General features: G+C 51.7%; 2 protein-coding genes across 2 annotated transcripts; both read right to left on the bottom strand.

The window, feature by feature from the left end:
- Positions 1 to 11: 11 nt before the first annotated feature.
- MYG1 (MYG1 exonuclease) lies at positions 12 to 5,746 on the bottom strand (the record flags this gene model as incomplete). The annotated part of the gene is made up of 7 exons (XM_082850250.1): positions 5,508 to 5,746; positions 5,218 to 5,330; positions 3,058 to 3,217; positions 922 to 1,074; positions 662 to 784; positions 363 to 544; positions 12 to 210 (listed from the first exon to the last, which is right to left on the bottom strand). Exons 1-7 carry the CDS (start codon positions 5,724 to 5,726, stop codon positions 12 to 14), a joined length of 1,149 nt encoding a protein of 382 aa, XP_082706376.1. The 5' UTR covers positions 5,727 to 5,746.
- A 273-nt stretch (positions 5,747 to 6,019) lies between these two features.
- Positions 6,020 to 9,312, bottom strand: PFDN5 (prefoldin subunit 5). Its single transcript, XM_082849804.1, has 6 exons — positions 9,207 to 9,312; positions 8,897 to 8,999; positions 8,555 to 8,586; positions 7,421 to 7,495; positions 7,217 to 7,322; positions 6,020 to 6,216 (listed from the first exon to the last, which is right to left on the bottom strand). The coding sequence occupies exons 1-6, from the start codon at positions 9,276 to 9,278 to the stop codon at positions 6,140 to 6,142; spliced, it is 465 nt and encodes a 154-aa protein (XP_082705930.1). The 5' UTR covers positions 9,279 to 9,312; the 3' UTR covers positions 6,020 to 6,139.
- Positions 9,313 to 10,704: the final 1,392 nt, after the last annotated feature.

The raw sequence follows: 10,704 nt of genomic DNA, 5'->3' as shown, positions 1-10,704 counted from the left end.
CAGAAGAGATTTTATTGGACTAGGGAATTTGTGGGAGGCATAGGTGCTGGGCGCTGGGCCAAGGTGGCACGGGCCATGCTCAGGGCACCCTCTCGGGTACGGTGCCCACCAATGAAGCCACTGGTGTGGACAAAGACACAGCCAGGAATGCCACTGACCTGGTCCAGGGCCTCATCCCGAAGACCCCGCCATGGCTCTGGCAGGGGCAGCCTATGAGTAAGCAGAAAGAGGGAGTTGGTGGGAGCAAATGGAGGCCTTGAGGAACTGGGAGAGGGGGAGCAGAAGCCTAGGTTAGTGGCCTCCTCCTCTGATAGGGTTGAAACAGGCCTGAAGGGCTGCAGGGCGGTCCCCTAGGGCCTCACCTGCTCTGGAATGAATGCAGCTCCTTAGGCACACACTGTACCCGCCACTGTCCAGCCTGGTCCTTGTAGATAACAAAGGCGATGGTCCCCGGGGAGGACAGCCCCGATTCCAGGTGGTAGAGGTGCTCCTTCCAGGGGCATCCACCCTTCACCAGTTCTATTATCTCCCCACTTGGGTCCACCTGAAAAGGAAGTGGAGCAGGGATAGAAGGTTTAGGGTAGGAGTGGGAGCCCCTGTTGGCCAGCAGCCCACCAGGAATCACTAACCTGAGCCACAGTGCCTCCTCCCAGGCCAGTACCTGGAACCGCTGGGCCAGGGCCTCTTCCACCAGGGCCCGGGCTGGCAGCCAGCTGTGCTGGTAGAAGTCTAGTCTCTGCAGAAACTCCTCTCGAACCAGGTCCATTGCACGCTTGAACCCGGCCTGGGAATCACATGGGAATTAGAACCACAGTGCTGGCCCAAACTGCTAACTCTGCTAGGGCCTGACGGGACAGCCCCTCTCATTTTCCCCTGAGGTTCTCACGTGCCTCACGGTCTCTTCCCCACCGTCATCCTCACCTCAGTGTCTTGGTTGGGCTGGTTCCAGGTGGGATTAAGCCGAGCAACCCGGGCGCTCAGCGTAGTGGTCACCGCGTACCGAGGCTCTCCCTCCTCCCACTGAGAGATCCCGTTGTCCACCGCATCCACCTCCTCCACGAAGTTCTCGTACATCTAAGGCAGCACAGGAGAAATGCTCTGGAGGGCGCCTACCATTTGCATAAAGCTTCATAGGCCTCAGAGTTTGTGCATACACAGTCTTTAATCTTTACTACAGCCCTGCAAGGATCTCCCAACATTAACTGGATGAGGAAGGGGGGAATTGGGGAGTTCAGCAGCTGGCTAAAGGTCAGAGCGCATACAGTGCTGGGGCTGGAATTCAGATCACCTGATTTCTAATCCAGTGCTCTACTACCGCTCAAAGCCTGAGCCAAGGCCAGCCTGTGTGGGGAGGGGGCTGCTGCCTTCTGAACAAGGAAAAGTCTAGAGTTCCATGAGGGGTTCTGTGGGAGTGGATCCTCATGGCCTGGGGGTGTAAAGCTCCAGGTGAGCTGAGCAGGCTATTCACTGATCCAGTTAAGAGGTACAGGAGGAGGGCTCCCCTGGTGGTGCAGTGGTTAAGAATCCGCCTGCCAGTGCAGGGGACAAGGTTCAAGCCCTGGTCTGGGAGGATCCCACATGCCGTACAGCAACTAAGCCCACGATCCACAACTACTGCGCCTGCGCTCTAGAGCCTGCAAGCCACAACTACTGAGCCCATGTGCCACAACTACTGAAGCCCGCGTGCCTAGAGCCTGTGCTCCACAACAACAGAAGCCACCGCAATGAGAAGCCCGTGCACCGCAACGAAGAGTAGCCCCTGCTCGCTGCAACTAGAGAAAGCCTGCGCGCAGCAACAAAGACCCAACGCAGCCAAAGAAGATGAGTACTGGACTAGACATCAGGGCTGGGATGTGGTCCCAGGGAAGCCCATGATGTGCCACGTGGCATCAGCAGCTGCTGCATCTCCTGAGGCTAAAGAAATGGTAGGATGGGGCTTCCTTGGTGGCGCAGTGGTTGAGAGTCCGCCTGCCAATGCAGGGGACACAGGTTCATGCCCCGGTCCGGGAAGATCCCACATGCCGCGGAGCGTCTGGGCCCGTGAGCCATGGCCGCTGAGCCTGCGCGTCTGGAGCCTGTGCCCCGCAACGAGAGAGGCCACGATAGTGAGGGGCCTACGTACCGCAAAAAAAAAAAAATAAAAGCTACAAGGACATACTATACTGTATGGCACGGGGAATACAGCCAATATTTTATAATAACTATAAATGGAGTACAATCTTTAAAAATTGTGAGTCACTATGTAGTTATACCTGAAACATACAATATTGTACATCAACTATCCTCAATAAAAATAAATAAAATAAGAAAACCTTGGGCATAATTTAGTTCAATTGCTTAGAAAACCCTTAGCAGTAGAAGGGAAAATTGACCCAGGCAGTCTAAAACCTTAGTGTTCCAGAAGCTCCAATTTATCGTTCATATTTCTTCAGTTTTGGATCAGAGAACTGAACTCAACAGCCTATCTGCAAAAAACAGAGTTGACTGCACCTGCAGTTTGACTTGCTGTGAACTTCACATTAGTGGGGTCAAGTAGGAGTCCTCAGAATCATCGATCCAACATGCACACCAGGGACGCTAGCCCTGTTCCTTCCCCAACCATAGGCACCTGCTGAGCTGCCTGCAGGGGGCGCTGGTGGAACCTGAAGAGGTTTCCATAATCAAACCCTTCCCAGTTTCCCAACTCAGTGTGCCTCCAGTGAATACAGTGGTGCCCGAGATATGCTGCCCTCCACCTTCAGGGCAGCCAGAACCTCAGCCATACGCTTCCAAACATAAGCAGCCTCCTCTATTACCAATTTGTTGAACAATGTACGTATGTCAGGTCATGCAAAGAAAGCCCTTCCCCATACATTACCTCATCCACTTCTCACAAGCACTCCAGGATGGAGGCAGGAAGAGATTAACCATTCCCCTGTGAGAAGGTGGGCCTGGCTGAGGGAGAGAGCAGTGGGCCAGCACAGGTCAGGAACCCCGACCCGAGCCCAATCCTGAGTGCCACTCCGGCCCGCCTGGTGGAGACGCATGTGGGGGGCATCTCTGTCCTCGAGTCCCCACCTTGTCATAGAGGGTGCCCACCACGCTGTCCTCTTCGCTAGTAACCAGCAACTGGGCCAGCAGCTTGTGCCCGAAGTGCAGATAGATGAGTCCCGCACTGCTCAGCTTGGTCTGCCACGGCTTCCCAGGGGACAGGGAGCTCATGGTCTCCGTGAAAGACCTGAGGAGCACAGGGAGGTGGGGCTGAGGCAGAGCTGCCCCAGTTCACCCCCAGTGTCGTGTGCATGTGCAGGCACAGTGGGGTGGGGCGGCTGGGGAACGCTATGGGAGTTGGGAGAAAGCCCAGCTGGGGAGGCTTTGGCTTGTCCTCAGGGGTCAACGTGGACTTGAGTTTGGAGTCTCCATTCATGCATTCATTCGACAATGGTTAACTAAATGCTTACCACATGTCAGGCTTTGTGTTGTAGACATTAGAGATGAAAAAACTAAGACCTGTCCCTGCCTTCAAGTTCATCCACCTAAGGTGGACACACACGCACAAACAACCAAGGGAATGCTCTAGCGAGTTATAAACAAGGAAAAGGCAAGAGGGAGGAAAGGGTTCAGGAAGAGAGCATTCAGGTCATTTCTGAAAGAAATGCCTATTTTATATACTTAAAAAAAAATTATGCAGTGTTTGACACATAAAAGAATATGTTTAACATTTCTGGAATATAAAACATAAAATGAACATCCATGGGGCTTCCCTGGTGGTGCAGTGGTTAAGAATCCGCCTGCCAATGCAGGAGACACGGGTTCGAGCCCTGGTCCGGAAGATCCCACATGCCACAGAGCAACTAAGCCCATGCGCCACAACTACTAAGCCTGCACTCTGGAGCCCACGAGCCACAACTAATGAAGCCTGCACACCTAGAGCCCGTGCTCCTCAACAAGAGAAGCCACCGCAATGAGAAGCCCATGCACCGCAACGAAGAGTAGCCCCTGCTCACTGCAACTAGAGAAAGCCCGCGTGCAGCAACGAAGACCCAGTGCAGCCAAAAAAAAAAAAACTAAATAATGTCAAGTGCCACAAAGAGGTTAAGGTGAGACCCTCAACCAGCAACCTGAGCTTGGTGTTGAGGTCACTGGTGCCCTTTCCACAAGCATTTCCAGTAGAGAGACTGGGAGAGAACTGGCTGAATGAATGAATAAATGAAAGGATGGATGAATGGAATGTGCAGCCAGGGTCAGCTCTTCTTCTGAAGAGTGGCTGAGAAGTGAGGGTGAGAGATTAGGCTGTAAATACCGGGAGCATTCCCTCCCGACATCATTTATGAAAGTAATACGTGTATTTGGAAAAAAAGGGAGAGAAATAGCGAGGGAAGGAGAGAGAGAGAGGGAGAGAAACAGACTTAAAACAATATAAAACCTCGAAAATAACCACTTTATACAGCGTGGTGTATATGAGGTAGGGTTTGGGGTTTTTTTCCCTTCTTTGTTTTCAAGATGGGATGATGCTTAAGCAGAGTTCCTTGCTGTAGGCAAGAACTAGAAACCCTGCCATGTGAAGCCCCAGAGCATAAAATGATACACTGGAAAGGGGGCAAGCAGAAGGAAACAATGTCTCCTGAGTTGGGAGAAGGGAGCTGTTCAGGAGTGAGAAACTGAGGCTGTCCATGCAGGAAAAGCTCGACTTCCTTTAAAGGGAAGAGACAGGATCACTCACTAAGGTAGTTTGATGAGGCAGGGGCTTGAGGAAAGGGGAAAAGGACTGGAATGGTACTGTGGATAATGGGCTACCCTCGGATTAAGATTGATTTCCCAGTGGAAGAGTGTCAACGACAAAGGAAGACAACACACACCTCAACTATCACCACCCACCACAATCGTGTGGGCCCAGCAGTCTGAGGTGGGGCAGCAAGGGCACATGACTGGATTAATCCCAGCTGGGGTATTCACTGGGGTGACGATGGGGCTGGTGGGAGAAAAGCCTGACTGAGCCAAAGAAGGAGGTGAGTTGGAAGGGGCCCAGGGACTGACCCGGGCCAAGGGAGGCCCAAGGCCAGCTAGATGGGTGCAGAGCAGGTGGAGAGCTGGAAGCACGGAAGACGGTAGTCCCATGGGGCTCAAGAGTTTGCTTTCCAGGATGAGGCGGTTCCCTTCGCTGACGCGGACCACGGCAGTAGACTGGAGCACTGAGAAGAGTCAAAGAAAGTTAAAGAAATGGTAGTGGGAACCCACCTCTGGTGATGGTCATATCGGTGTCTCTGAGGGTCGTACTCGCCACCCACGTCTACCACGATGTCACAAGAAGCCAGTTTCTCGGGGTCCCGGGTCCGCACAATCTCTGCATCCTGCAGGGGACACAGGAGGTGAAGAGGCTGCCGGGGTCGCACGGGTAGGGGATTAATGTTGGGCTTCCAGGGAGCCGGGGAGGGGAGGAGGGTTTCTCGGGCGGGACCCCGTTAGGGGGACGCGATTTGCCCCGGAGACTCGCCGGCAGCCCCCCGGTCAGTTTGCGCTGCCTGTACCCGGTACTCGGGCAGGAGGCGCAGCAACGCGCACGCCAGCGCCTCATCGCAGTGGAAAGTGCCGTTGTGCGTCCCGATTCGGGGCGGGGCCATGAGGTGGCTGCGGGGTCGTTTGGAGAGTGGGACGGACTCCAGGCTGCGCTTGAGATGCGGGCTTCGGCGGGGTGGCGGCAGCAGCAGCAGCAGAGGTAGAGAACCGCGCAGGAAGCGGTGACCCATGCAGCTTCCCCTGTGGGGAGGCAGGAGGCCGACCCGGAAGAGAAAGCGCCCGGGCAGCCCCCACTTCCTCTTGCCGGCCGTTTCCACGACAACCGGCCGCACAGAGAGGGCGCGCCGCCCGGCACAGAATTTCGACCCCCGCTCCTCGAAGGGCCCCGGGTGGAGCCTCCAAGATGAGCACTGTATCACCCCTGCTTATCAGGCTCCGGGAGGGGCAAACCCTCTCACCACCGCCCTCCCATCTCATCACCAGTCCCTTGCCTAATACAAGAAAAGACCAACACTCTGCCCAGCTGGCGCATTTATTAGCATTAAACACAAGACCCTCCTCTTCCCGCATTGCAGGAAACCACGCCCACAAAGTCCCAGGCCCCTGAAGTAGGCGCCCTATGTCCGATTTCTGAAACAAGCTCTCAGGCCTTGGCGGTAGCCTGAGGTGCTCCCAGGGCTGTGAGCTGCTGAATTTTCTGGCTCATCATCTCCATGACAGCTGTGGGAAAAAAGAAGAGTCAGACCCTGGTCAGGAACTAAAGGGGAGAACCCAGAGTTAAGGAAAAGTGACAGGGAGACAACCAACTACAGTTAATAAAACTTTTAACACAGTGATCCACTGTGGAGGGCACACACAACACAAATTTAGAGTCTAAAATGTGTCAGTAAATATGAAAACCACTGGGATATAAAAACGAACAAAATACAGTATTCAAATGAGTCAGATATAACCAGAAAATAACGTGGAAAAGAGGTCTGCCTTTAGAACAGTGGTTCTCAATCCTGACTGTGTAACAGAATCACCTGAGGAGCTTCTAAAAAAACATTGTTCCCTGGAATCCCTGCCACCCCCGCCCCCCCATTGACTTACTTACGGTTGATCCTTGAACAACAGGGGTTTGAACTGTGCAGGTCCACTTATTCGGGGGTTTTTTTTTTCAATGGTAAATTCTACAGTACTACATGATCCACGACTGGTTAAATGTGCAATGTGGAACGGAGGATATGGACGGCAGACTGTAAAGTTATATGCCGATTTCCTTCTACTTCACCAAGGGTTGGCACCCCTAACCTGCACACTGTTCAAGGGTCAACTGCAGTTGGTTTGGAGTGGGCCCAGGTTCTCTTTTTAAACTCTCTGGGTGATTCTTAATGTGCAGCCAGGGCTGTAATTGCTAGCATAGCTAGTTAGGGCTATATTTCTTCGCCGGGTGTTCATTTACATGCATCTTCTCCCTCATCCCATCCACACTAAATAGGAACTCAAACACAAAAACAAAGACATGATTCCCTTTCTGTAAATTTCTCAAGCACGGAACCCAGGAATCTATAAATAGTGGGTATATAATGCACAGAATCTAAAGAATAACACATCAAGACACCAAAGAGAAAACCATGGTTTTAATCCAGCAAAGGGGACATCCCCATGGATCACAGTGCAATCCCTGTTTATTATGGCCGTAGAAAGGGTTCAAAGAGGTGCCCAAGGCCAAGCTTACCCTGTTTCATGGCATGCTTCTCCTGCAGAGCTGGCTGGATTTTCTCCATTTGCTTGGTGAGAAAGTCTATCTTCCTCTTGAAGAAGTCCCTAGCGTCCTCAGCCGTCTGCAAGGTCAGAGGTGAATGAGGGGTTAAGAGAAGACCCCATTCTGCACTCTAGAACTCCCCTTCAGAGGGGCATCCATATGCTTCCTTCCACTCACCTTCTCTACATAGTAGCCAGTTCCCACATCGATGAGCACATGTTCCACATCATGCAGCTTCCCAGGGACATACATCTGAGAAGCAAGGATTAAGGGAAAACTAGCCCAGCATGAGTCATGATTCCCTGTCAGCTAGTGTGCTTGACCTCCTAAGGCCCTTCTCTCTAAAAAGCTAGAAGGCAGGAATTCCCTGGCGGTCCAGTGGTTAGGACTTGGCACTTTCACTGCCGGGGCCCAGATTTGATTCCTGGTTGGGGAACTAAGATCCGGCAAGCCTCGGGGTGCAGCCACAAAAATTTAAAAATAAAAAGCTATAAGGCCCAAGGACCAAATAATCTGGAGGCCTACAAACTCCAAATGCAGAGAGACAGGGAAGTTGGTTCCTTATGGAGAAAATCACATATGCTGATCTTGCCCTCATCCCATCTGCCACCTTCCAAGCAGTTCTTACAGTTCTTCCCATTAGCCCTTCCAGAAAGACTAGAGTGATTTTTTTCCTGTTGCTGTTGAGTAGTTGAGTGAAAAGGCAGCCTCACTTTCCCTTTAACACTCCCAAACATGAATTAGCTAATTCCTGATGAATTTAATGTTCATTATTTAAGCAATCCCTACTATGCTGCTATTCCTGTGTTTCCCTTTCAGCCTGTCAGTTCTCTGGTACAGTTTACAGGTGCCTATTGTCATAACTTGCTCACTCAAGTAAAACATTCAACAGGTAGACACAATCCAGGTTTCTTAGTAACAACAGTTTAGGAATAAGAGCCACAGTTGAACTAAAATTGAGGATTAATAAACAGAACCAACACCCTTGTTTCTGTATCCTCTCTTCTAATTGCTTATGTTTTCTAAGTTATTAGTAGAACTGTAAACCACCAGTTTTACTTCCCTATTAGGTTATATCCTCAAACAGCAAAGGGAAATAATCACACCTCAATTCTACATACACCTGGGTGCTCACAAAGCATTAGCTGGATGTTGGCCCCGGGTTAGAGAGCAGAGCTAGGAAGCGTGTATAATAGTATTCTCAGAACCATCCGAGCACTCTGGAGTAATTAAAACCTCCCGTCCTTCTTGGCAGGTTAGGTGTGAGGAGAAAAGGCGAGGGCAGGGTAGCAGTTCCTGCAGAAAGGATACAGAGCTCGTCAGTGGGACCAGTAATTCTTTCCCTGTGAAAGCAATTAAGACAAACAAGTGGGGGAGGTTGGCAGCTCCAACGTTTAGACATTAAAGGGAGTTTCAACACGGCACAGCACCGAGAGACTGTACAAAAAGGACGGAAATAGGGACAACAGGAGCAGAAGAATGTCCTGGACATTTCAATTCTAGGTAAGCAACATGCAAAGGGCTCCCGTAGCAGTATACAATACATAATGGACTGCTCTCTCGTCTCAGGTAAGGAAAACCGAATTAGGAGGCGGGAAGAGAGAAGCCGGCTCACAACATCCCCCAGGTTGCCTTCACACGCCTACCCCGTACCCTCGTTGCTTTTGTTCAGCACGTTCAGACAGTCCTTGGCTTCCACATACTTGGTCTGTACCACCTTGAGCTGGGCAATGGACGTGGACAAGAACTCCACTTCCTACAGAGGATGGGAATAAGGGTCAGTGTGAGGGCTGGCGGGAGAAGGGGGCACAGCCGGAGAAGGGGCGGGTCCTGGCACCGCGTGGCGGTTTCGCCTGGGAAGGGAAGCCTCCCCAGCTAGGGAGGAATGGAGTGGGGCGAGGGAGTACCCGTGGTGGGGAGGGATGTGACGCGGCAAAGCGGTGTCTCTGGGGCCCATCCCCACCTGGTCCAGCTGGTTCTTGAGCATTTCTAGCTGCGGCAGAGTCAGCTCGGTGATATTAACCGACTGCGCCATGCTGGGAAGGACGACTTACGAAGCTGAAGCCGGCCGGGCGAGCAACGCTCTAGCCATCCTCTGTGCATCTCGATGGCTGCGTCGGGAGGCCTCGCTGCGCCAGACGTCTCTATGGTCCTCCGTCCCGGAAGGGAAGGAAAGGCTGGTTAGTCTCTGTGACTCCCATTGGAAGAGAAAGGGTAGAGGCACTTTATTTTCTCACAACGTCCCAAGCCTAGCGTAGTCAAGTTGTAGCAAACAGGATTCCTACGCTCAAGGAACCTAATCTTAAAAGTACTCAGGCCATAACCACAGCGTTGTAAAGCAATGTATGCTACTCCACGTAGGTGGTATAAATCTAGTGACAACAGGCAAGGAGGAAGCCTGTGAAGTTCTCCGAGTCGGGGGGAGTAGCACTGTGAAAGGAATGCTTTGGGCAGAGGAAGCGGGAGTCTGGCGGTGGAGAGAACACAAAGGAGGCCCGTTATCAACTAAAAAGTACAGCAGTGGGTTTATTAATCAGTGCAGTGTGCTAAATTACCATGTGCTAGAAGTGAGGGATACATAAGAGTGCTAAGATACGTACTTCTGGGGGCTTCCCTGGTGGCGCAGTGGTTGAGGGTCCGCCTGCCGATGTAGGGGACACGGGTTCGTGCCCCGGTCCAGGAAGATCCCACGTGCCGCGGAGCGGCTGGGCCCGTGAGCCATGGCCGCTGAGCCTGCGCGTCCGGAGCCTGTGCTCCGCAACGGGAGGGGCCACAGCAGTGAGAGGCCCGCGTACCGCAAAAAAAAAAAAAAAAAAAAAAAAGATACGTACTTCTGAACTTAATCTAGTTGGAGAGAAAAACCGTACATCAGCATCAGAACCCCCCAGAATCTGCTGCTAAAGTGCATGGCACTAACAAGTGTAACAGCTGTTCGTGGGGAAAGGACAGCAGCCTATATAACATCCGCTTAGGAGGGGGGCAAAGCAACTGAGGCATTAAACTTGTGTCACTCCCAGGATACCTGAGGGCAGGAAGACAGGATAGACATGAGGGTACCTGGCCAAGACACTCTCAATGGATCTGTCTCTACCTTTCCTTGGGCCTTTGTCCCCACTTATAGCATTTTGATGCCCCTCTCTCCTTCAGCTTTGTCTGCTGAGGCCAAGACAGGCCCAGCTTTGTCTGTTGGTTTTGCCTTTCTTCCCAAGACTCTCAGACTTGAACTCCTGCAAGCTATTCTTATCTATTTATAGTACTACACAGTAGGAAGCCGGCAATAGTCTTATCTTCAAATGTTCTCAGAGGAACTACACAAAACAGGGTTTAAGTGATGGATCTTTATTATATTAAAAATTAAATCAAAAGGAAATGTTGCATATAAAACACTGGGGAAAATCATTTAAAATATTTATCGTAAGGGCCAAATCTAAGTTTGGAGGTAGAACAGTCACATGGCTTCT

Source organism: Leucopleurus acutus (assembly GCF_964270905.1).
Source record: "Leucopleurus acutus genome assembly, chromosome: 11".
In the NCBI taxonomy this organism is placed as follows: domain Eukaryota; kingdom Metazoa; phylum Chordata; class Mammalia; order Artiodactyla; family Delphinidae; genus Leucopleurus; species Leucopleurus acutus.
Note: the sequence above shows the minus strand (reverse complement) of the source record. Positions and strands in the feature narration are given on the sequence as shown.

Excerpts from the sequence above, each read along its gene's own strand:
- PFDN5 (XM_082849804.1), bottom strand. The coding sequence starts at position 9,278 with ATGGCGCAGTCGGTTAATATCACCGAGCTGACTCTGCCGCAGCTAGAA. Across the intron at positions 9,000-9,206 it reads TCAAGAACCAGCTGGACCAG|GAAGTGGAGTTCTTGTCCAC; the intron begins GTGGGGATGGGC and ends CATCCTCTGTAG. Across the intron at positions 8,587-8,896 it reads GCTGAACAAAAGCAACGAGG|GGAAAGAATTACTGGTCCCA; the intron begins GTACGGGGTAGG and ends TTGCTTTCACAG.